The 26,738-nt window shown below is 45.0% G+C and overlaps 1 protein-coding gene across 1 annotated transcript in view; it reads left to right on the top strand.

The window, feature by feature from the left end:
* Positions 1-8,845, top strand: part of PRKCE (protein kinase C epsilon) — a 375,307-nt gene extending 366,462 nt beyond the window's left edge. Inside the window, exon 15 of the mRNA XM_063123966.1 lies at positions 7,176-8,845. Coding sequence (XP_062980036.1) covers positions 7,176-7,322 — 147 coding nt within the window. The 3' untranslated portion in view covers positions 7,323-8,845. The remainder of the gene's footprint in view (positions 1-7,175) is intronic.
* Positions 8,846-26,738: the final 17,893 nt, after the last annotated feature.

Raw genomic sequence — 26,738 nt, 5'->3', positions numbered from 1 at the left:
TCCACTTCCTGCTTTGGCTGATATACTTTTGGGTCCCCTCCTCCTCCTCCTCTTCCTCCTCTTTCTTCTGAGGCTGATTCAGTCCCTGAAACCTTTTCCTCCACATCAGAGAGATGTTCTAGACACCTGACAAAAATTGTTAGTTCTTTCATCTCTAATCTCCACCCTCATCTCAGACCTGTTAGTATGTCTACAAATCAAAACACTCCATTTTAAGGAAAGGGCCAAACCTGTCATGTTTAATAGGCATGATAGTGAGAAGCACTGCTACTCCACAAGACCATGGCGAAAGTCTGAATTCTCAAAATTCAAGGGGTAGGGTGAAAACCAGGGGATGAAACGGGGAGCAGTCTCAGGGGGTAGATGTTGGGAGGAAATGCTCATGGAGGCTTTCCAGTTTCTCCCCAATATTTGTTTGGTTGTTCAGGGCTGGATCCAGGTATTGGGGGGGCTTGGGTTGGCTTCCTCTGCCACCAGTGGACCTTAGTGGGCTAATTTGGCTGTGAAGGTAGCGCTCTAAGCAGTGCTGAGCGATCTTAGGTTGGGGGTATGGATGTCAGAGAAATCCTGAACAAAATCAGATCAGTTCGGATTTCTATGAATATGACCTGCAGATTCCACAGCAGACTGGCTTTTCCTGAGTCACACAGATTCCCTGGACTTGCAGATTGGTTTTGTTTGTTTTTTACTTTCTGGAATTTTACACAGATTTAGTGATAGAAAAATATGTAAAATAAAAAATCCTTCAGCAAAAAAATTGCATTTCCCCCACAGGCTAAAGCATGAAAATGTGCATTTGGGGAGGGTTACACATTTTGGAGGGTGTGTGTGCATTTTTTGCAAATGCAAATTTGCACAAATGCAAATTTGCGTGAATTTGGGAAATTGGAAAAATCCAGTTCCATTAGTGAGTGGATGATGGAATGAAAGGCACCTAACAATCTGCAAAACACTGCTGGGATAGCTAGAAAGAAAAAGAAATGGAGGGGAGCCCGGGGCTAACATCAGCAGTGCGCTGTGCCAGGCAGGGGGGCCCTGGCAATTGCCCAAAGATGCCAGGTGCTGCCCCTGTTGGTGGGTTTGGAGGGTTGTCGCTACCTCTTTAGCAGTGATGGCAGCCACCATTTCTCCCACCCTATGGAATGCTCCAGACTTAGGGCTGAATCCAGGATTAGTCATTTTTAGACACATTGAAATCTATGGAACTTAAAGTTATCATGACTAACTTACGTCTCATTAATTTCAGTTGCTCTATTCTAAATGGGGCTAACTCTAGATCCAACCTGAAGTATTTTACTGGGGCATTCTGGGTTGGGGATTGCCACATTAGAGCAGAGGGAGAATAATTAAGGGTAGGATGTGCAATTACACGTCTCTATTTATTTGAATAGTGAAAGGAATAAATTGTACCAAAAATGCTTTGGTTGTGATGTCTAAATTTGGAAACTCTGTTGTTTTTTAAATCATTTTTACATGTAATCCAAAACATTAGCAAATCACAGAAAATATCCCCCCGTATAGCAGCTGCATTCTGAACACAAGTAGGATACTCTGGTGTCCATAAAAAGGTAAAGGAAATGCCACATCTTTTAAGGACTGCAAAAATATTTGGAGAGAGTAGAAATTGCCCCTCTGTCGTGTAGTATGCAAAAATTGCTACATGTGTGTGTTCTTCTCACTTCAGGAAAAAGATATACATTTTATGAGATACATAAAATAAATTCAGCTGAAATTCAGATCCAGAAAACCCCATCTTTCACACATATTTATTATAATATTATGTAATATAAAAGAGGTGGGTAACAAAAAAGGAAAAATCGGCGCAAAATGCACAAGCCATGATTTTTTTCTATTATTCCTCATTATTATTTCTGTTACACAGATCAGCAATGCTTTACTTTCCCACCACTTGCTTGTTTTTCCTGCTATCATTCTGTCCCATGTCTTCTGCTCTATCATGGCCTGAAGGAGCTGTTCTAAGCTTCAGTTGCCTCCATACTGTGCAGTAAGATGAGTTATTTATGATTTTATTTATTTATTTATAATAGGATTTCTAAACTGCTATACATGAAAAGATTTCAGAGTGATGTACAACATGTTAAACCACCAAATATAATAATAATAATAATAATAATAATAATAATAATAATAATACCGTATTTCTTCGATTGTAAGACACCATCGATTGTAAGACACACACTAATTTCAGTACCACCAACAGGAAAAAAAAACCTAAGGCACACCCGCGATTCTAAGACGCACCCCGTTTTTAGAGATGTTTATATGGGGAAAAAAGTGTGTCTTAGAATTGAAGAAATAGGGTAATAATAATAACAATAATAACAATAACAACAACAATTATTCTGCTAGTCACATCAGTCACATCAACATTTTTTACAGAAAACTTTCAGAACTAGGTGTACCAAAATACACCCACTCCAACATCTCGAAAACGGTCATACTTAAAACATGTTCAATAGTCAGGAAATTTCTGAATCAGTAAAAGACAGCAAGACTTGGCAAAGCTTGTCATGTTCATCTAGAAAAACCTCCACGAGCGAAAAAATATTATTATTATTAATAATAATAAGTCAAAGAACTATGGCAACAGGAAAAGGTCGCAATTATTCTGTTAGGCACATCAGTCACTGGCATCACATCAAAAAACTATACAGAAAAGCTTCAGAAACTGGACCTACTAAAATACATCCACACCAACATCCAGAAAGCAGTCATAATTAAAACATGCTTAACTGTCAGGAAATTCCTGAATCTGTAAAAGACAGCATGACCTGGCAAAGCCTATCATGTCCATCTTGAAAAACCACCATGAGCGTGAAATAGAAATAATAATAATAATAATAATAATAATAATAATAATAATAATAAAGAAAACCAAATTCACCAATAAAACAGTATTTGGAATTTACTCATTGGACGGAAAAGATTTGATCAGTACATTCCAGCTACTGTTTTATTGAGTTCAGTCAATTCTGTTTTATTGAATTCTTCTTACGGGCTAAACGGCTACCTTTGTTTGTTTCGTTTTATTAATGTATTTGTTTTACAAGCTACTGCAGGTTTTCAAGTATTTATAAGCGGAACAGCTTTTCACTATGTTGCTTCCGATTGTGTCCAAGAGGCCCCGCCATGTTTTATTTCCATTCTCTTCCCCCACCCAAAGTTCTTGGTTTTGCAGTATTACAGTTTGCTAGTTTTGCATTTACCCTGCACCCTTTTACCACCTCTTAACCTTACATTTCTATGTGTATCAGGTAAAAGAGGCTAGTGAGCAGTATAGAGTATAGCCTGAGATGCTAGGAGGTGCCGTAAGAATTAGATTAGGAATGCCCCTGCTTGATTTCCACAAAGAGAATTGGGGCAAGAAGCCCAGCAGCCCACTGGTTTTCCAGTGTTTCAAATTGATTGGAGAGACCCCACCCACCCACTCCCAGGATAGAGGAAACGCTCAGCTTCATAAAGCCTCCCTCTGCATGTAGAGGGCAACAAATGTGACAATGAAGGGGGCTGGGCCAATGGGCTGCCCCTCCCAATGGTTAGAATGCTCTAATAGGGCTACTGAGTCTGCAGCCCTCTAGGATTTCAGGAAGGAGTCTTTCTCAGCCCTACCTGGAGAAGCCAGGGATTGAACCTGGGACCTTTTGAATACAAAGCACGTGCTCTACCACTGAGCCCCTGTGGGCCCCCATAGAACCTCACTGAACTATCGTCCCTCTTGATGCTGTGGGAACCGCTGCTGCCTGGAATTGTGGGAGGAGTTAAGTACTATCATTCCAATGGCTGGGAATAGTTCCTGACGGAAAGGACCACCCTACGATCCCAGGAGGAGGCAGACAGCACAAAGTCAAGATGCTGACGGTGTCTGTGATCAACTGAACGACCAAAAATGACACCCGAGGGTGAGAGCCAGTGTGTTGCAGTAGTTAGACACTTGGACCGGTGTTTATTTGTGAGTTTGTGCTTGAGCAGATAGGCAAAATTAAACATTTTAAAAATAAGATACAAGCATATGCAGGTAGTTGTACTGTAAGGGAGGAAGGGGCTGTGCTGCAGCTTATTAGCAGTTCGGTGGGTAAGGAGGTAGAGCAGCCAGGGAATTCAGGGCAAGCCGACTCGGGCCTTAGCTAGATCTAAGGTTTATCCCGGGATCGTCCCGGGGTCGTCCCTGCCTGCTCCCGGGATATCCTGTGTGTCATTTACATGAACAGGGATGACCCCAGGAAGATCCCGGGATAAACCTTAGGTCTAGCTAAGGTCTCGGAAAAGCGGGGCTTTGCCAGTTGCTTTTCAAGCCGCTCCTCCACTCAAGTGCTTCAATAGCACTTTTGCCAGTCCACACTGAGCAGGCTGGTGCTGCAACTGCATTCTCTGTTAGGAAGATGGCCACAAACCAGGTCATTAAAAAGACCACAAGGCAACACAGGAACCCGTTTCCAGCAGTTTGACACTGACATCATCTGGTTTCTGATTAGAAATGAGTGAACAAACGACGCAGCTACAGTGGAAACAAGCTGAATTCCTTAGGACCTGAGCAGCATTCTTAAAACTCTTCATCCTTTCACAAATTTCTTTCCAGCCATTAAAAGGCAGCAAAGTCCTCTCTTCGCTTTTGACAGGTGCTTTCAGCAGCAGCAGGTACCACCTAACAGTGGAGGACTTGTTGGCTTTCTACTAGGGTAGGGTGACCATACGGAAAGGAGGACAGGGCTCCTGTATTTTTAACAGTTATATTGAAAAGGGAATTTCAGCAGGTGTCATTTGCATGCATGCAGCACCTGGTGAAATTCCCTCTTCATCACAGCAGTTAAAGCTGCAGCAGCTATACTAGAGTGACCAGATACAAAAGAAGACAGGGCTCCTGCAGCTTTAACAGTTGTGATGATGAGGGAATTTCACCAGGTGCTGCATGCATACAAAGGGCACCTGCTGAAATTCCCTGTTCTAGACAGCTGTTAAAGATACAGGAGCCCTGTCCTCTTTTTAATATGGTCACCCTAGGGTTGCTAATTGACCAGGACAAACCCTGCCCTCCTCCTGTGCCTTTAATAGTCATGAACTGCAGAAAGCAGAAGCAGCAGGGAGGAAAGCATCCCGCTGTGTGCAGAGTCAACTGCTGTTAAAAGGTACAGGAGCAGGAGGCCAGTTAAAAGGTTGGCTGTCCAATTTGTATACAGAAGGTGGCTGAGTGAGTCATACATCTGCCGTATATGTTTCCAGGTTTCAGGCAAAAGTCATACATCTGCCCTACTGGTGGTGGATGCATAATTCTAGTATTTCCAAGGATATTTCAGTTGAAAGAATTGGCTTGAATGTGTTTTGGCATGCAGATTCATTAGAGTGACCATATGGAAAGGAGAACAAGGCTCCTGTATCTTTAGCAGTTGTGTAGAAAGGGGAATTTCAGCAGGTGTCATTTGCATGCATGCAGCACCTGGTGGAATTCCCTCTTCATCACAACAGTTAAAGCTGCAGGAGCCCTGCCCTGTTGACCAGATACAAAAGAGGGCAGGGCGCCTGCAGCTGGCAGTGTTTTGCTGCTGTCGTTCGTCTTTGTTTTGTCCTTTTGCTCTAACATGTCAAGAATGTAGAAACAGTTGTAAAATGTGGAACTGAAGCAAAGGAGAAAGAATTTGGTTGTGTGCTTCACAGCTAAAGTAACACTTTAGCTGTAAGCTGTTAGGGAGACATTTTTCTCCCTCTCCCATAATGCTAAAACCCAATGGGGTCCTCCCATGAAGCTGGTTGGCGGGATAGATGAAAGGAAGGACTTCTTCACGCAGCACATAATTAAACTCTGGAATTCACTACCACAAGAGGTGGTGATGGCCACCAATTTGGATGGCTTTAAAAGGAGGTGGAATAAATTCCTGGAGGAGAAGGCTATCAGCAGCTACTAGTCCTGATGGCTCTGTGCTACCTCCAGTACCAGAGGCAATATGCCTACATACACCAGTTACTGGGGAACATGGGTGAGAAGGTGCTGTTGTATCATGTCCTGCTTGTTCATCCCTGGCCAATGGCTGGTTGGCCACTGTGTGAACAGAGTGCTGGACTGGATGGACCCTTAGACTGATCCAGCAGGGCTCTTCTTATGTTCTTATGTTTTTAACATAAGATGGCCATTTAAGCCCCCCACCCTTCCACTCCATAAAGCCATTATGTCCAGGGTTTAAAATGACCTAGCTTGTGCAGCTCCTTAAAGGTTTGCATCTGACTCTGAAAACTATTGAGTGAAGGGTGCTTCCAGAGCAGAGCTTCAAACTTGGAAGAGAAACTAGAATGATGTTTTCTATTGCCTCCACGCACACACAGAAACTCCGGTGCTGATCTGAATCATATATTACGACTAGTGCACATTTGGGTCACAGGAGTCTGATATATCAGCAAGCCATGGTTGGAAACGCTGTGATGTCTGCAAAAAGCCAATGCCTGAAAGGAGGCTAGCAGGAGACATGATAAAGGTGTACAAAATTATGCTTGGTGTGGAGAATGTGGATAGGGAGACATTTTTCTCCCTCTCTCAAAATACTAGAACCCAATGGGGTCATCCCGTGAAGCTATCAATGGCTAAGTGCAACCTCTAGTATCAGAGGCAGTAAGCCTGTATACACTAGTTGTTGGGGAACATGGGCTGGGTGTGTGTGTGCTATTGGACTCATGTCCTGCTTGTGGGTTCCTGGTCAACAGCTGCTTGGCCACTGTGTGAACAGAGTCATGGACTAGGTGGACTCTTGGTCTGATCCAACAGGCCTCTTCTTATGTTCTTATGAGAGACATTTAAAGGCTGGAGTACTGTGAGATTTAGCTTGCTACAATGTCATCTTCATGGAAGAAAACAGAAAAAGACTGCTGTATAATACCATAATTTCAGCAATGTGCTCTGTCATTCCGCCACTCTCAGTGTGTCTGTAACAGGCCAGCCGGCTTTCCCCAAACCATTCCTTGCTTCCGTGATCTCGCCTGGTCATCCTCATTTTCTCCTGTATGAAGTAGTTCTTTTAATATATCATTCCAGAAAACTGCCTTCTTTTAGAAGCAAAACAAATAACTTCACATCATCCCCACCCACCCTTGTCCCCAGAAGCTATTTTTGTGGTTTTGATTGTTCATATGAAACAACCCCTTACCCATAACTTTCTGCTTTCCTCCCTCAGAAAACCAAAAGGGATGTAAATAACTTTGATCAAGACTTTACACGAGAAGACCCGATATTAACGCAAGTGGATGAGACAATTATAAAGCAAATCAACCAAGAAGAATTTAAAGGCTTCTCGTATTTTGGAGAAGAGCTGCTGCCGTAAGGACCCCTCCCTCCCCCAAATTGGGATCACCAGATCACTGACACTGCAAGTTGTGGTTCTGAAAAGATCCTCGAGCTATAACATCAACAGCTACTTCTCTGACCATGAGCCCAGATCCCCTTACTTTATGCTATCTATTTATTGTTCTTTTCCTTTCATCTTTGATCTGGAGTCACTCCTAATATCTGTTTCACAAAGCAATGCAAAGTATTTTGTATCAGAAATTGTAAAGGTAACACATTGCTGCTGTTGTTTTTTGCTGCTGCTGCTTTATTTATTTTTCTTTGCTTTTTCTTCTTTGTCTAAATTTGGGATCTTTCTTTTATTCCCATGAAGGCTGTGACTTGCCTTTTAAAATTATTATTATTTAATCTAGCACCTTCAGACCAACTCAGTCATTTCTGAAGTAGAAAAGATCAATAGGAGGGATTTTTAAAATTCATTTTCACCCTGAAAAGTGTGGCCTAAGGCAGGGATGAGCAGAAAGTAGACCTCCAGATGTCGTGAACTTCAACTCCCAGCATTCCTGACCATTGGCCATACTCTCAAGGGCTTCTGGGAGTGGAAGACCAAAACATCTGGAGATCTACCTTCTGCCTACCCTAGTCTAAGAATGCGCCCCCTATACATTCAGACGGTAAGAGTTTTCCAAGATGTGGTAAAAAATCATCCCATCACATAGTGGCACAAGGACAAACGTGTAATACATGAACACTGAGCAGGCGGACATCGCCTTGGGTGACGTTTTCACCTTGGACGCAATCCTAGAAATCATCTATACGATGTACTGTCCCAGCAACAATCTCAGAAAACATTGGGTTGGCTACAGACTTACACATAATACCTTAAGCCCCATTGATGTCATTGAGTCTACTCCAAGTATGACTAAATCTGGACCCAATCTATTAGGTTCTGTCAGCATTTCAAGGGCATTGTAGAGCATGAGATACAAACCTAAAATCAGTTAACGTTTTGCCATTGATTTCAACAGGATGTGACGTGTGCCTGTTGAAGACACATACCCCAAATGTAAATGGATAGGATTGGCGGCCCAATGAGCCATACAGAGATACTCTAGGGTTTCTTTTTAATGAGAAACATACTCAAGAGGCTACAGTTTTGAACTGAGGAGTGGACAGGGTGTGTGTAACGCTTTCACCACATGCCATTTTACATGTCAAAATTGTATCCCCTACTTCCCCCCCCCACCTGCCAGGATTCCAGAGGGATATTTACATGGGTAAATATACATCTAGAATGCTTTGTGGGGGAGCAGCATTTAAGAGCCATTTTGAGAAGGAGGAAAGAGTGACGTACCCTCCTCTCCTCTCGAACCTGCTGCTTTCGAGGGCTGCTTTTCATTTATTTAAAAGCAAAACAAAACAATATTTGAGCTTCGTTACATGTATTTGCATGTAATGGGTAGTTTGTGCCTTTGCGTTGTCGAAAGAATTACTTCCAAGTAAATATGTTTAGGGTCCAGGTGTCAGCAAAGTTGCCCAAGCATTAAAAGGCTATGAAGATCTTTAAACCCCTCTTCTAAGTACACGCATGCACACTCGGGACAAAACAAAAGGGGCGTTAGCCACATGGCTTGCCCTAGCGTGCAGGCTTTTTAAAACATATATTGCAGGCTCAGGGACCCTGATCCAAATGCAGACCCTGGCACAGGGATAGGGGGAGGTTGTTGACTTCCTGAGCCCTGCAGTGGCCCTGATTCAGATCAGGGACCTGACCCAACACCTGCATTCTTGCACTGGAAAAAAGCTCCCATTGGAGCAAATGGAAACTCCCCCTCCCGCAAATTCTAGATCCAAGGAAGCCACCCTGGATTAGGACTGCAGCGTGAGTGAAGCTTTCACCCCTCCAGGCCTGCAGTTTTTGTTTTAAATCCTGCACCCAAGGCTTAACCATGTGAGTCACTTCTAATTTGGCCCTTCGAAGCAAGTTTTATTGACAGTAATGAAATCTCATTCCAGATAAACAGACAACATGATAGTCAATGGTGGGGTAATAATCAACTTGACATTTGTTTATCTAGCGGGTACTCCCCACACAACACGATAATAATCCACCATGGTGTTGATTAGGTTCAGTGCTAAGTTGACTATTAGTCCACGTGAAGTTGACTGGCTCATCCCCCGCCCTCTCTCCCACCTCAGTCCTCCTCCTAGTATTCCGTCAGCCATTGCTGCTGAAAATCTATCCAGCTGGCTTTACTAGAGTGGCAGCCACCACTTTGACCGCTCTTGCCTTGCAACTCTGTGGCTGACGAAATAACCAGCGGTGCCCTCCACACAACACGATAAGCAATCAAATAGTCACTGCTACAGAGCATTGGTTATTTGCGTTGGTTATTTCAGCCAAATGACCAACCATTGGTTCAAAACCTCCCTCCACACAATACAATAACCCACAGCGGGTTAAATAACCAACCGTTGCGTATTTAAACCACCATTGGTTATTGTGTTGTCTGAACCCAGTCAACATGTTTAGGCTTCCAGTGAATATTGAAACGTACTTCAGGTGTCTAAGTGGAGGGAAATCACCACTGAAACCACATACTATTTATACCATTCAGTGTGGGATGAAACGCTAAGACTGATCTATGTCAATATCCCTGATAGTCATTGCACCTAACCTGGCTACCATGTGACAGCCACATGAATTCCTTCCCTCTGTTGACCCCTGCTACTCGCAGGGAAGAGGGAAGAAGCCAGGATGGGTGGCCACACCACCCACGGTCCTTGGGATTGTCCTGGGACCATGGGAAAAGCCAGGGGGAAAGGGCCTGCCGATATCCCAGGGAAATGGAGGGATCATCTCTCCCTGCTCCCGGGATCCCCTGTGCGTCATGTGGACGCACAGGGATGATCCCGGGCCAATTCCTGGGATATTGACTGGTGTAGACATGCCCTGTGATTCAGTGGAAAGGAGGGTGAAGAGAGGTTTTCCCCCCCTTTTTGCTAATTCTGATGGGAACACAGGCTGAGAGTGCAATAGGAATGCAAGTGCCATCCTGTGTTGTGCTGAAATTCTATAGTTATATGACGAACTTAAGGTCCATTCACTTCAGTGGGTCTGCTCTAAGTATAACTAAGAGTAACCCTTCTGTGCACATAATGGGACTTACTTCTGAGTAAAATCTGTTTAGGATTGCTCTTAAAAAACACTTAAGAAAGTAGGAATTTGTTTCTGGCTGTACATGAACTTTTTCCAGAAATCTGTTCCTTCTAATTTTGTATCCCTGGAATGCAGATAATTAAGAGGGAGAAATCTTCCTTGTTGAATCCCACCAGAACACAATGCAGTCACACTTAAATGAATGGAGCAAAAATATTTACCAAATATATATATATATATATATTTAAAAACATAAATACCAAAAAAGCACTTCTTTTCAAGACTAATTGTAGATTTAAGAAGTATTAGGAATAGTCTCACTGAAGGAGTTATAATTGTCATAGAAATTATTTTAGGGGAAATTACTTTTTTTCCCCCCTAAGAATACATAATGATTTTTAAAACTTTTTTTTAAATGATATCAAGAATTTTTTTTAAAACAAAACAAACACAGATGCTTTAAAGACAGATGTTTAAGGGCTAAAGAGTGGACAAAATTTCCAAAAGCCTATAATAGCTTTAATAAAGCCATGTAGGTTTTCTACAAATTATGCAGCTTCTTCGGCGTGTACATGATAATCCTTCCCTAGTAAAACTCTTGAAATGCTAGTGCCTGAATCATCCGTGTCATTGGTGCAATGGCAGGTGTGAAGGGGGTTTAAAGAGGGGGAGAGAGAATCATGTTTTTATTTCATTGTATGAAATCTGAAGAATTGCCCGCTTGAATGACTTGATTTTTAAAAAATATGCTTTTAATAGCAGTGTGTTACTTTTGCAGGCTTTTACAAATAAATAAATAAATTGGGCATGATCCATCCTTCTGTATGCATAGCCTCTATTCCTCCCCTGCTGACCTTTGGCCAGGAGTAGCACATTGTGACGGATCAGTCATGGCCCTGATACATTCGGCCCAACGTTATGTCCACACATAGATCCAGCAGCCCCCTGACCTCCTCAGGTTTACCCGCAAAGGAGAGGACCACTCAGATCTGAGGATAGGACCTACGTATGAGCTTCTCACACTAAGGGCCAAACCCAATGTGCTGTTAAACGCGTTTTTGCATTTAACATGCATTAAGAAAGAAAGAAAGAAAGAAAGAAAGAAAGAAAGAAAGAAAGAAAGGCTTCAGAGGGACAATTTTCATCAGGAGAGCAACAGGGGAGAAAGAGTTAAACCACACCCCTACCTGCTGTGATCCCAATAATTATTAATTTCCCCCCAGTAGGTGCTACTTGCATTTAAAAACTGTATGTGTTAAACACAGTGGCCTGGTTCAGACAACACGCTAAACCATGCTGCTTAACCACAAAATGGCTAAGGGAATGCATTAAGGTTAAGCAGCATGGTTTAACGTGTTGTCTGAACCAGGCCAAAAACTCCTTTAATGTCAGATGTACCTTGGTGCTGCAGCATCGCTCCTGGCCAAAGGTCAGAGAGGAAGGGAGACGTGCAAGGGAGGGGTTTACGAGCATCACAAGATACTGTACTATGGGTCCAGCTGGATCATGCCCAATCATACTACTGCTCTTTTGTTTTTAATATTTTGAGAGAGAGAAACAATTCTGGTCTGAAAACTGTGCTATACAGGAAGAATACAAAGCCAAGCAAACCCATTCATTCTGTGAAAATGTATTTGAGAGACTGAAGATCAAGATTCAAAAACTGACATTGCTGAGAGTTGTACATGGATTTTTCTTGTGTAGTCATTAAAGATACGGTAACTCATGTGGAAAATACATTAACAAATGTGAAGTTACCACCTGTAGATATGCTGACAGTGTTATGTACTTATATTTCCAGGAGTACCCTGTGTTTGTGTGTGTTTGCGTGTGTGTGTGTTCATGTATTGTTGACGTCTGGACTGAATGAGCAGTTAAGGGAATCCATTTTACTTGTTGCACTTGGATTTCCCAAATTACACAAATATATATATATATATATATATATATATATATATATATATAATTTGTGACTGGCAGAGTGGGACTCAAAAAGCTTTTTCCTTTATTATTTTCCTTTGGGATTTTTTGGGGTTTTTTTGCCTTTTGTACAGGTGAGGATTTTGTATATAGGTGTTTACTGCAAGGCCTGTGGAATTCAATGAATATAGAGGTATCAACTGCTGCATGTTCAGGCGTATTATTAAATAAAAAAAAGTTAGCCTATGAAAGAATAACTATGATAATGTCCATGTGCAATACTCTGTTTGTGTATTGGTTCAAGTTATACTGTCAAAAGATGAGGGTTGTGTTTTTTTTCCTATTTGTTTGGTTTTTTTGTTATTAAAAAGAAAGAAAGACGTAGACCTATATTAAGCTGTACTAAATCTCCTGTATAGTTCTCTTAAACTCTGTGTGGAATGATAGAGATGGGGGAGCAGGGATAGGGTAAAAGAAAAGGAAGGACCTATATTGGCAGAAGCTGAGAGATGCAGCCCCCCTTCTCAGTCTCTCTGTGGCATGGAAACTGTTTCGCCAAAGTTTCTTCCTTCGCTTCTCATGCTCAAATAATGTGAGATGCCCTGGGCCATAAGGGAGGACTTCAGACCAATGGAAGGGTGGCCATCCTTTACAGTCCTCTGTTTGAAGGGCTGTCTGGTCCTATTCCAGTTTAAAAATGAAGAACCCTAAAAACATTTGCCCATCAACACTGAGCCCCTGAACAGCAGGCTGAACAGGCAGGAACATAGCTTACCTGGTCACTGTCTTCCTCACTATGGTGAGATGTACTGTATTTCTTTTGAAATTCTAATAATCATTTCGCAATGTGCATCTATAATATAAATTAGCATATGCAAATTTTATGCAAATTGCCACCCTCCTTTGTCCTCTATTTTGGTGATGCGTTTCCTACTTTAGGGCAATTCGTACGTGGCCACTCCAGCCAGTGGATGCGGCCAGCGTCAGCACCTAGAATCCATGGACAGCTCCCAGGGCCCCAATACCTGGCATGGCCCACTGCTGGTGCCTGCTCTGGGTCCCCCATTAAAGAAAAGGTTTGGACCAGTGCTTTCAGCAGCACTGGTCTAGCTGCCATATTGATTTCTCACAATGCCAATGTCATAGCATCACTTGGGAGCATACTGGGAAATTAAAATGGGTGGCTAGACTGAGTACTGCTCAGAGCACTGCTGACTGCCGCCACCAGGTCAGCCTTTGGGGGTGATGTCAATGACAGAGGAGGAGGCCCACCAGAGGTCACATTGCCCAGAGCTCCCTCAGAGAGCTGCCCCAGCCAATGGAGGTAATATGCCCCACTTTCCAGAAGGGAGAACTGGCATGGAGAGAGGTCTAGCATGGGCTCCTCCCAGATGGCCTGGAGCTTCTTGGGTTACTGAAGGAACCTGGGGCAGAGCAGGGCTGCAGTGGGTCACACGCTGCAGAAGTAGCTTAAGAAGTTGGTCCAAGTGGCCTTCTCAAAAGGACAGGTGAGGTTAGCATCAGTTTTGCGTCTGGCTGTTCATAGCCGCTTTCAGCGACAACGACATTCAATTCCATTACGTTGGTGTTGGTTTTTTTAAAACTCAGGTGTAATTATTATATATACATATATTTATATATGTATTCATATGATGATTTCAAAATATTAAATATGCTATATCAAGTCATGTGTTGTCTGGCTTACCAATGTAATAATGGATCAAAAACCTTTTAGAATAATTTAATTTATCTTTGTTAAAAATGTAAGGGCTGGGGCTGGGGGGGGGGATGAAAAGCCCCCTTAGCTTCTGGAGTGGAAGCACAGAGACGTCACAAAGGTTTCATCATCTCATTATTTTATGTTTATTTTAGGGGGGGTGCGGGGGAGGGATAGTGTAAAACTGCCCATTAGTTTTCCGTGTGCTAATACCACCTCTGTGTATTTCTGCCACATGTTAGCTTTCGACATCCAGTGCAAGAACTGACAATGCTAAGCGGTCTTTTCCATAGGTGAATGGCAGCTTTGGAGGTAGCAAAGCTGCCCAGACATTAGTTAGAACTATTGCATAGTGCACTACTGTTTTTATGGAATGAGAGGCCTTGATAAAAAATGGGGATTAGCCGTTCTTTTTAAGTGCATTCCACAAAGCTTTTGCAAGCAAACTTGTGGAGTGCGTGACTCTTTAATTCCTGGCATGAAAAATTTCTATCAAATGTTCATTCTAAAAATGCCCCAAAAGCCACATTTTTTTCTTCAGGTTGCTGAGTAGAAAAAACAAAACCTTCACACAGACGGATATATACCACCTGTGGTCCTAAAGGCCTTTGCCTCAATCCAACAAGAAAGGTCCATCCACGTAAACGCAGGGTGACCATACTGAATGGAGGTCTGGGCTCCTGTATCTTTAACAGTTGTATAGGAAACGGAATTTCAGCAGGTGTCATCTGTATGCATACAGCACCTGGTGACATTCCCTCTTCATCACAATGGTTAAAGCTGCAGGAGCCCTGCCCTCTTTTGTTTCTAATCAAAAGGGCGGGGCTCCTGCAGGTTTTCTATACAACTGTAAAAGATACAGGAGCCCTGTCCTTCCCATATGGTCACCCTACATAAACGGCCTTTGGTGGGTGTTTCCATAGCAGATGTGCATTTGAGAGGCACATCCCCATCTGCATCACAATGGTTATCGGAACCCAACTGAACTGTCTGAATGCATCTTTTGAGAGAAATGGGTACAGGTATCAGCATCAAAGGCCAGCAGATGGTATACATGACTACACCTGGTTTGGAGCTCAGTGGTATTTAACCGGGCTGGTTGCGTGCGGGTATGGCAGTCTTCTTCTGCACAAGTAAATTCAGTGCATCTAATTTTCTGCTCAGCAAGTTTTGTCTTTTACCTTGAACTTATTTAAAACGAAGCTGTTACGTTTCCTCCTCTCCAGTGTCCTCCCCCCCACATCTGTTTCGGGCGTGGAGCTGGGCAGGGATGGGGGGTGGGAGGGAGTAAAGGTATACAAAATGCCAAACAAAGAAAAATTTGAAGAAATCAGGATATTTTCACTTTCTCTGTTTTTTAGAGACATTGTTTAGTGAGAATGTGTTTTCCCCCATATGGTAAAAATAATGCCATCTCTCCAAAAATACTTTTTTTTATTTTTTAAAGAGACCTGTTTTGAGATTATGTGGAGAATAGTTCTGGGGGTGGGGGGGATATGAAATGTATTCAGTTTTACAGGAGTGGGGAGGCGTGTGGTGTGTTTTTTTAATCGTGAGGCTTTCTTTGTACAGATTTTTTCTTACGGTTGTAATTTGAATCTCTTGCCATTCATTAGGGGTTATTTCATTGTAGCCATTATTACTGTGCCAAATGTACTGTATTCTAAAGGATGTGAATGTGTATTGTTTCAGAACCTAATAAATACAATGATGTTAAAAACTTACTTTTGTGTCGCTCACAAGTGTTTTCAAATGAGGAATGAAGAGCATGCAGAATACATTAGCAGTGGTGCAGTTGTAAATTTTGGCCGTTGCTAGACGGGGGTTTAGCCCGGGCTGAAACCCAGGCTCACCCCTGTGTGTGCAGATGATGCACAGGGGATCCTGGGGTCAGGCTGGGCTAAACCCTCCCTTGACCCGAAATAACCAGATCCACTTGTGGCCCAGTCTAGCTGGCTCCACAGCTTTTCCCAGCTACGCGGCTTTCTCGCGAGTAGCCAGGAGAAGCCGCGCATGGGCGAGCGGGGGGGCATCAGACATTGTGGGGGGGAATCGGGGGCAGGGGGAGTGGGGAACCCTTTATTTTTTTAAAAAAATGACTTACCTTTTCGCTGGTGTGCTCCTGTGCACATGGCCCCTTTACCTTTTTTAAAAAAATGGAGGACGCGACAGGGCTTTCCTTTCCCCGTCGCGTCTGACGTGTGGAAAGGAGCGACAGCCCACGCTACTTCTAGCGCAGGCTGGCTGCTCCTCCCACATGGATTCTGAGGTAGGTCTAGCAAGGCCCCTTGACGTGCAGCTTCAAAACTCCCTTGTAAAATGCAGAAATCCAAAAACAACAAACAAATAAACCACTAATGACTGCAGTCCCATGCATTGTTACTTGGGAGTAAGCTCTGTTGAGCTCTGTTGGTGCTTACGTCCGACTGCATAGCTTCAACTTGTAAAACACGTTGAGAACTTTAACCAAAGATCTTCAGCCTGTTGAAATGCCACCTCTTCACTTTTAATTAGAAAGACAAGCAATCTTGCAAGGAAGTGCTGGTCAAACTTGAAAGCTTTGCCATCAGCTCATTCACTTGTCAGGGCAAGGAAAGTCCGTCAGTTTATCCGGTCACTCCGGTGGATGATGTCATTGTTCCTGCTCGGAAAGTCCAAGATCTGTGCTCCCCTGCTGTCCACCACACCACTGTATAGTAGGCGTTGGCAATAGATTTATTTATTTATTTAATTAATTAATTAAATTTAATTTCTATACCGCCCAATAGTCAAAGCTCTCTGGGCGATTCACAAAAATTAAAACCATGAAGAGCATAATAAAACAACCAACAATTTAAAAACACAAAAACAAAATACAATATAAAAAGCATGACCAGGATAAAACCACACAGCAAAAATTGATGTAGGTTAAAATATGATATTAAAATGCAGAGTTTAAATTTAAGTTAAATTAGGTATTAAAATACTGAGAAAATAAAAAGGTCTTCAGCTGGCGACGAAAGGAAAACAATGTAGGCGCCAAGTGAACCTCTCTGGGGAGCTCATTCCACAACCGGGGTGCCACAGCGGAGAAAGCCCTCCTCCTAGTAGCCACCTGCCTCACTTCCTTTGGCAGGGGCTCACGGAGAAGGGCCCCTGTAGATGATCTTAAGGTCCGGGTAGGTACATATGGGAGGAGGCGTTACTTCAAATAACCTGGCCCCAAACCGTTTAGGGCTTTGAATGTTAATACCAGCACTTTGAATCGGGCCGGACCTGGACTGGCAGCCAATGAAGTTGTAGAAGGACTGGCGTAATATGATCTTGTCAGCCAGTCCCTGTTAGTAGGCGGGCTGCCCTGTTTTGTATCAGCTGAAGTTCCTGGACCGTTTTCAAAGGCAGCCCCACGTATAACGCATTGCAGTAATCCAAACGAAAGGTTATCAGAGCATGGATAAGGGTGTAGTTGGTAAATCAGCCTGAGCTGATAAAAGGTGCTCTTTGCCACTGAGTTCACCTGTGCCTCAAGTGACAGTTCTGGATCGAAGAGCACCCCCAAACTACGGACCCGATCCTTTTTGGGGAGTGCAACCCCGTCCAGGACAGGGCAAACATCACCTCGCCAGACAGAAGAACCACCCGCTAACAGTACCTCCGTCTTGTCTGGATTGAGTCTCAGTTTGTTAGACCTCATCCAGTCCATTACCATGCCCAGGCACTGGTTCAGAACAGCCACTGCCTCACCTGCATTTGATGAAAAGGAAAGGTAGATCTGGATATCATCCGCATATTGATGACACCTCAGTCCACATCTCCGGATAACCTCCCCCAGCAGCTTCATGTATATGTTAAACAGCATAGGGGATAAAATAGAGCCCTGTGGAACCCCAAGCATTAGGAGCCACGGCACAGAGCAATAATCCCCCAGCACCACCTTCTGGAATCGGCCATCCAAGTAGGAGCGGAACCACTGCAACGCAGTGCCTCCAACTCCCAGCTCAGACAACCTATCCAGAAGGATACCATGGTCGATGGTATCGAAGGCCGCTGAGAGGTCCAGGAGAACCAACAGGGCCGCACTCCCCCTGTCTCTCTCCCGGCAGAGGTCATCCCACAGGGCGACCAAGGCAGTTTCTGTTCCAAAACCAGGCCTGAAACCCGATATAATTTAGATATATCCAAAGGGATGAGATAGGAAGAACAATAATGCTGAGCCAGGTGAGTCAAGTAGAAAGCTTGCTCTTGGTTTTGATTTTAAATTTGGCATTGGATACTTTGGTTTCAAGATCTTCATATTGGCTTGAACAGTATGTGACCTACCAAGTTAAACGTAGCCACAGGCGGCAACCTCAGAAAAGGCACAATAAGCTCCATTAATCTATCAGCCTAGGGTCGTAAAAAGAAGAAGATATGAGCCCCCTTAAACTGAGCCAGACCATGGAACCACGGAGCCCAGTATTGTTGACACTGACTGGCATCAGCTCTCCAGGGTTTTACGCAGGAATTTTCCCAGCCCTACCTGGAGGTCAAACCTGGGACCTTCTGAATTCAAAGCAAGTGCTCTACCACTGAGCCCCCATAGAATCTTACTCAGCCCCTGTACCTAAGATCTTTTTAAATACCAGGGACTGAGCCTGTGACCTTCTGCACATAACACAAGCATTCTACCCTTGACTCATGATCCCGCTAGGCACTTAGGGGTTGTCATACTCCTGCTGGACCACAATAAATGGTTTATATATGTTGCTTTGCCCTGGTAAATCACAACTTGTGGAGGCTTGTCTCTCCACCCCCACCCCATTCCTCTTCTTTGTTTTTATTAAACCAGAGAGATGTAGGGGAAACTGTTGCAGCAGCAGATAATGTAATGTCAGAAGTGACCCTCAGCTACTGAGTTCTCTTAGAGCTAACTTGGCCAAACATCAGTAACTGCAGAATTTGCTGCAGCTGACCTGCAGTTAGTGCCTGATCAGCAAACACAGGTCACCTGTTCACAGCAACGTCCCCACTATGTTGAGATGTATGGTATTTCTATTTAAATCTGAGGCCTCATCTACATCAAGCAGGATACTGCACTATGAAAGCAGTATATAAAAGGCAGGATCAAGCAGGATGTAGCAGCATGAAAGCGGTATGTGTCAGTGGGTCCCAACTGTTGTCAGTGCTCTTCAATACCGCTATAAAGCAGTCGTGTGGCTCCTGCCTTTTATATACCACTTTCATAGTGCAATATCCTGCTTGGTGTAGATGAGGCCACTGTCATTATTTCTTGAAGTTCCATCTCTCCAGACCTATTAGCACATGCAAATATTCTACAAATTGGTGTCCTTTTTTCTGATTATGCATCTTCTCTTTTTGACCATACCAGCCTACGGTGGGAATGCTCATGATTACAAAACAATTCCCTCCACAGAGATATGTCAGGAAGAAGATATCCCAGCTTAGTCTTCTCTTTGACATGCCAAGTAGAGGACATTCTACTGTATGGAGGAATATTCAACCATGTGAGCCCCCGCAGCCCACTGGTACAGCCTACCTCAGTGAGAACTAGGCCTTTGTAGCCTAAAAAAGAGGATCACAGGCGAAACAGAGGGTGGGGTGCCCTAGGTTTAACGTCAAAGGGATGTGCGACTAAGGGGAAGTGAACTGTTCTCCACCTTACTTCCATGCACCAAGGGGAGAAAAGGGCCTGGCATTGTCGGTGAGGGGAATTAAAGAGGGGAGGATTCAGTTGCCCACACCCCCATGCCTCCTTAGATATAGAAGAGATATGTGACCCCCCTCCCTCTTCTTTTTAGGTGGACTTTGTGGCTCTGTAAATGAGTTTTAGACTTAGAGGGACTCATAATTTTTGCCAGAATAGCGAGGTGGGGACATTAAAATAGCTTGCCTCCTGGAGGCTAATGAACCCTGATGGTTTGGTTTCCTTCTTGCCCTCGAGGAGTTTCCCAATGACATGTTTGGCCCTCCTGCCAAAGCCCTTGAGGGATCTCTGACCTCAGCGGTTGACATGGCCGCTCCTAAGCGCCTACTTCCACTTTTTGCTTACTTTTTCTGACTGAACTGCATTATACCCAATACTATGCAACTAATGAATAACAACCACAACCTGTGTCGACAAGGACACAGGATAAGAGAGTGTGGGTGGAAATGGAAGGGCTATCGTTGGCCTAACTCTTTTGTACTCAGCTGCTGAATGTGTTCACAGCTGAACAAGCTATTGTGTAAACTAAGATGAGAATCAATTAATCTTCAATTAAAACAAAGAAGAAGAAGACTTTTTGGTCCGCACTAGATTAACACATCTCTGTGTTCTTACATGATCTTCTCTTATCATATATGTTTGCTTATACAAAAGACCGAATGGAGAGTTCTTTCAGGTAGATTTTCAATTTGTGATTATCCAAGGAAGGAGATTAGAAGTTTACTTGAACATTTATGCTGATAAAGATAAACCCCATGGGTGCTAGTAAAATTTAACTTACATGCTTGACCTTCAGAAGCCTATTCAAATTTGGGGAATATGTCACTTTTTAGTATTTCTCAAGAAAGTTATTCAGGATATTCCAGTTCAATAAAAATCAAACATTAGATTATACCCATACATGAAATTATGAACACTTCCAGAGAGAGATGAAATAAATAACATCTTCAAATGTTAAATAACAACATGATTCCATGCAGGGTATTTAGTTATTTATATGCATAGTTTCAGGACAAATCAGTGGACACTATTATTTAAAACATTATTTAGAAAATGTTAATATATGTACACACCCCTTTCCAAACTAAAAACAGGAGCAGTTTAAAACCCAACATTGCAACACCCCAATAAAACACAGACTGAGATATGCAATATTTTACTATTTATTTATTTTTATTTCATTTATATCCCACCTTTTTTCCTCTAAGGAACCCAAGGCAGCATACATAATAATCCTCCTCCTCTCCATTTTATCCCCCTAACAACAACCCTGTGAGGTAGGTTCGGCTGAGAGTCTGTGACTGGCCGAGTGGGAACTAGAACCCAGATCTCCCGACTCCCAGTCCAGCACTGGAGCTGCTATACCACACTGGCAGATATGGATTGTGGTCTCCTAAGGAAGCCTCTGATCTCAGCAGCTTCCACATATCCAGTAGGGCTGTGCTCCGCTCTGTTTTGGGTCGTAGAAGCAGTAGCAAAGCGGCCTGATTCGCCTCCATTAAAGGCAGAGGCAAAGTGAGTTGGGGCGGAGCGAAGCATCACAGAGCAGGTCGTTCATTTGCGGAGCAATCCCCTTAGTCATGAACCTCCGCCCGCCATTTTGAAACTTTTCCCCCATAGGATTGCACTGGGCGAAGAAATGCCTATAACTTCTTTGTTTTTAAAGCTACATCCCTGAATCTCACTGTGCTTAGAGAGTGATAATTGGGGGTCATTTGTGTCGATTTTCAGAATTTTTCATCATGCGGTTTGCTTGCTATTAATTTTTATAGAATGGGTAAAACGGGAGGGGCAAACATTTTTTTGAAGCGATGAGAGGCAGATTCAATTCCCAATAGTGATGAGAAGTGATCACCTGATGTGAAGCTTCCTCCAATCCCAATGTTGGAGGTGGGGGGGGACTAAGGCAGAGGCAGCAAGAGACAGTTTCCTTTCTCTCTCTTTGTGGAGTTCGTTGAGAGTGGAGGGTAGTTCTGGAGCTGTGTTTGTTTGGAGGAGATATAGGATTTAGCTTGGGTTGTTGGTTTGTTGGTTTCTGACTTTTTCCTTAGCTTTCTTTTGCTCTGTTTTGCCTTAGATTTGATTTATATACATTTATAATTCTTCATTTGGAGTGTTTGTTTGTTTCCCAACCCCCACCCCTTCCCCCTGTCTTTTAAACCCTGTGTTCCGTGACTGTGTTTGTATTCATTTTCCTTCTTCTATATAAAATAACAACAAAAATACAAAAAAGAACAATCTATCTTCTCTTTCTCTCTCTCTTTCTCTCTCTCACTCTGTGTGTGTGTGATTGTGTGACTGTGTTTGCTGTGCACTGCTTGTTAAGTGCAAAAAGCGTTCAAATAAAGTTTGGGCAAAGCACAATACACACTTGTCCCATTTCCCCAAATAATAATAATAATAATAATAATAATAATAATAATAATAATAATTTATAATGAGACGTGGCAGCAGGCGCCCGTCTGTGGTTGGTCGTGGTGAAAGCAGTGGGCAAGGCAATGCTGGCACCAGTAAGCAGGCAACCTCTCCTGCCGTGAAAGTCAAACATGCAAGTCCTTGGCTGGGTGCTCAGCAACAGAAGCAGGAGAAGAAGCAGGCAGACGCTCCCGCTTCTCCAACTTGCGCCCACCATTTGCTTTTTGAGGGTGGGAAAAATGCCCCTTTGCAAGAGGCAGGCAGCAGCAGTATTAGTGCCGTTGTAGGAGGAGGAGGAGTATCCCTAACTCCTTCATTATTGATTGAGGGGAGCCCATTGATGGACCTGTTGCAAGACATTATAGACGAGGTCCTCAGCACGGTGGAGGGGGAGGCGGTCCTCCAGGATGTGGGTGATGAGCAGCAGCAGGCCGAGGCTCTCTCCCCAGTATCCAACCCCTCTTCCTCTGTTACCCCTGCTTCTGTGGCAACACCTCAGAGCGTAGGCGGGTAATTGGTGTCACCACGGAAGCAAAAGACAAGCATGGTGTGGGACCACTTTGAGGTGGGAGTGGATTCCTGCTTTGCTGTCTGTCGCCACTGTAAGGCCAAATTAAGCAGGGGTTCAGCTACAGGGCATTATGGAACCAGCAGCCTGAGGATGCATCTGCAGAGGCAGCACCAGTCTATCTTGCTGGGGGAAGAGGCGGGCACTTCCAAGGCAACTGGTGCCAGGGGAAAGCAGAAGGCTGCTGCTACTGGCACTCTAAGCTCTCCATCTTCCATCCCCATGAGGGTTAGGCAGGCAACCCTCGAAGACATGGGGTGGGGGAAGTATGGAGCCACAAGATGGCGTTTTCCAACGCCCACCCAGATCACCACCTGCATCGGTGAGATGGTGGTGTTGGACGACCAGCCATTCAGTCTCGTTGAAAATGCAGGCTTCAAGAGGCTGATGGCGCTTGTGGTTCCATACTACAAGCTGCAGTGTCACACCACCCTTAGCATGCAGGTGGTGCCTTCCCTGTACCATTCATGCAGGGAGTTAGTGCTGGGTCGTCTGTGCCAGGCAGAGGCACAGATGGTACACTTTACCATCTGGTCCAGCGAGGGCGGAGTGCACGCTTACCTGTCCCTAATGGCTCACTGGTGGGCAGCTGTGGGGCAGGCAGCATCCAGCACTAAAGGGACTGGGAAGGAGGGCTACTGCTGGGCCCTCCTCCATACGCAAGTGATGGACCAGTCCCACACAGCGGCGGAGATTACGGAGGCACCGCATGGTGGAGGGGTGGCTAGCTGGGCAATAGCTCACCCATGGTTACATGGTCACAGATGGGGGAGCCAACATGGTTAAAGCGGTGCGCGATGGCGGATTTAAGGGCATCCGCTGCATCACGCACGTCTTGAACCTGATGGTGAGGGATGGCCTTGGAATGGGCAGCAAGGCCAACTTCACTCCCCTGGCCAGTATCCGTAACCTCCTGGAGAGCTGCAGGAAGGTGGCTGGGCATTTCCACCACAGCGTCAAGGGCAGTAGATTGCTGCAGGAGAAGCAGGAGGAGTTGAATCTCCCGCAGCACAGGCTAGTGCAGGACATGGTGACACGCTGGAACTCCACCTACCTCATGCTGGAGCGTATGGTGGAGCAACAGAGTGCCATCCATGAGATGTTCAGGGTCGGGGACATTGGCCTACAGGCTGCAGTGGGAGGCCATGTCCCAGCTGGTGGTGGTCCTCAAGCTGTTCCTTGAGACCACTGAGACCCTAAGCACTAGCTCTGCTCTCCTCAGCCAGGTGATCCCTGTATACAGGCATCTCCAGAAACAGATGGGCGAGTTTCTGGAGTACAGGGTTCCCATCACCGAGAAGCGCTTCGAGCCCAAGGTACACGAAGCGGTGACTAGGCTGAGGGATGGCCTGATGCGGAGGGTGGAGCCCATCCATCCGACAGGGTCTACATGTTGGCCAGCATGTGCGACCCTCGTGTGAAGGATGGGCTTTGTGGGCCAAATACCAGGCAGCACTGGGTGGAAATGCTCATGGGCCAAGTGCGGGTGGCATGGGCCAAGAGGGTGGGGCAAAGTGAGGCAGAGGAGCAGGCCACCACTCCCCGCAGAAGCAGCACCAGCATCACCAGCAGCCTCATCTGCATCCCTCCCAGCAGGAGCACAGGCCAGGGGTATTGGGCACAGGCTCTGCCCGCCATGGTTGGGCAGAGACCCGCCCCAGCCACCGGCCAGGACAATGCTGCAACCACCGTGTAGCGTTACCTGGCAGAGCCCATGGAGGCCTGCTCCATGGACCCCCTGGCCGACTGGTCATCCCGCCACCAGATTTGGTCAGAGCTGGCGCAGGTGGCCAGTGATTGACTCAGCTGCCCACCGACCAGTGTTCCAAGTGAGAGGGTGTTCCCTATGGCGGGCAACATAGTGACCCCTCACCGCTCTTGCTTGGACCCTGACCTGGTGGAGCAGCTGGTCTTTCTCAAGGGCAATCTGCCCTTGCTGGGATACCCCACCCTCAAGCCCTTGGGGGAGTGACAGGCAGGCTCCCCTCCCTTTAATTCCACCCCTCCTTTGGTTGGCAGACGTTATCGTTCAGGCAGGCAGGCTTTTTATTTTTAAAAGTAATTACTATTATTCTTACTATGATTGTTATTATTATTACGATCATCATCATTATCATTTTTATTATTTAGTGGCTGCGTTTCAGTTCACAAAATCAACTCTGAAGCAAGGAAGCCAAAGGAATCATCCGATTCCTCTTTCAGTAAGGCGATGCCTGGCTTCCCTACCTTCTTCCTCTTACAGGCAGGCAGGCTGTTAGAGTATTTATCCAAGTCAGTCAAGTCAGGCTGGCTCTTCATTGTATTATTACTACCACAATAGTCTTAGGCAGGCAGGCTGAATCTTCCCCTAGTGAAACTAAAGCAGCACACTTCGTGCCTGGGTGCGCATCAGCATCACCATGAGCATCAGCAGAAGCTGTAGGCAGAGTTTGTGTCTGTGTGTGTCTGTGTGTGTCTGTGTGACTGTGTTTGCTCTGCTCACACGGCAGAAGCATACAAAAAGTGAGGGCAAAGCACCATACTACACACCCGTCTGTGGTGGGGTGAGGTGCAAGCAGGGGGCAAGGCATGCTGGCACCACCACCAGTAGCCAGGCTGCCTCTCCCACTGTGCAAATCAAACGGGCCAGTCCTTGGCTGGGTTGGAAGCAACAGCAGCAGCAGAAGCAGCAGGCAGAGGTTCCCGGTTCTACAACTTGTTCCCGCCGTTCGCTTTTTGAGGCTGGGAAAAGTGCCCCGTTGATAGAGCCAGATCAGGCGACCATGGGAGAGCTTGCCTGTGCTATTGCTTCACTGAGCACAGTTCCTCATGGTCAGGTCATTTGGGTGCTCCTGTCTAGGGTGGTGGCTTTGAGAAGCCACCTCACACATCAACTCGTGCAAGTCATTGACTTCACCAGCGCATTCGGCTTGGGCTGTTCTCCCACTTGAACAGGAGCTAGACTGCAGCGGCGCAGTCCACTGGTTGCCCTTTGGAGAGTTCTGCAAGCTCTCTTGACAGAAGACACATGGCATGTCCACTGTCCAACAGAGGCCTTGTTTCAATTTTAAAAGTTGGGTTGGAGGGTTCCCTCCTGGAGCAACGTAACATGGGTGAGCTGTCCTGTGCAATTCCTTCGCTGAGCACAGTTCCTCAGGGTCAGGTCATTTGGGTGTTCCTATCTTGGCACCTGGCTTTGAGAAGCCACCTCACACATCAATTCGTGCCACTCGTTGACTTCTCCTGCGCTGTAGGCGTGGGCTGCTCTCCCACTTGAACAGGAGGTAGACTCCTGCAGTCCCCTGGTTGCCCTTTGGAAAGTTCTGTGAGCTCTCTTGACAGAAGACACTGGGCACATCCACTGTCCAACATAGGCCTTGTTTCAATTTTAAAAGTTGGGTTGGAGGGTTCCCTCCTGGAGCAACGTAACATGTGTCAGCTCAACTGTCCTGGGATTCTGCTTCACCAAGGTTACTTCTGCACAGTCAGGTCCTTGGGCTGCTCCTACATAGGCTCCTGGCTTTGAGAAGTTACCTCACACATCAACTCGTGCTACTCATTGACTTCACCAGCACTTTAGGCTTGGGCTGTTCTCCAACTGGAATGGGAGGTAGACTCCCGCAGTCCACTGGTTGCCCTTTGGAGGGTTCAAGTAACGTGTCCTCCAGGTCATTCGACATGTCCACTTTGCATTACTGGAAATGCTATACAGGAATTCATCTTCCACACTCAGAGAAAACTGCTTCAATAACAAAAGCAGCATCATGGCACTACGGAACCCCAACCAAGTCCGGATTGTGTTTGTAAGCTTTTAGGTAGCTCTCACTGGATAGATTTACTGAGTATTTCTGGCGAGCAGCAACATTGCTGCTTTTAATTCCACCCCTCCTTTGTTGTCCTGGCTTTCCCTCTTCAATGAAGTCAGGCAGGCTTTTATTGTGGTTCAACTTTTTATTGTTGTTGTGATTATTATTATTTATATTAGTACTGCTACAATTATCATTACTATTA

The sequence above is a fragment of the Elgaria multicarinata genome, chromosome 4 (assembly GCF_023053635.1).
Source record: "Elgaria multicarinata webbii isolate HBS135686 ecotype San Diego chromosome 4, rElgMul1.1.pri, whole genome shotgun sequence".
NCBI classification, from domain to species: Eukaryota; Metazoa; Chordata; class Lepidosauria; order Squamata; family Anguidae; genus Elgaria; species Elgaria multicarinata.
This window is presented reverse-complemented; position numbering and strand designations above follow the sequence as displayed.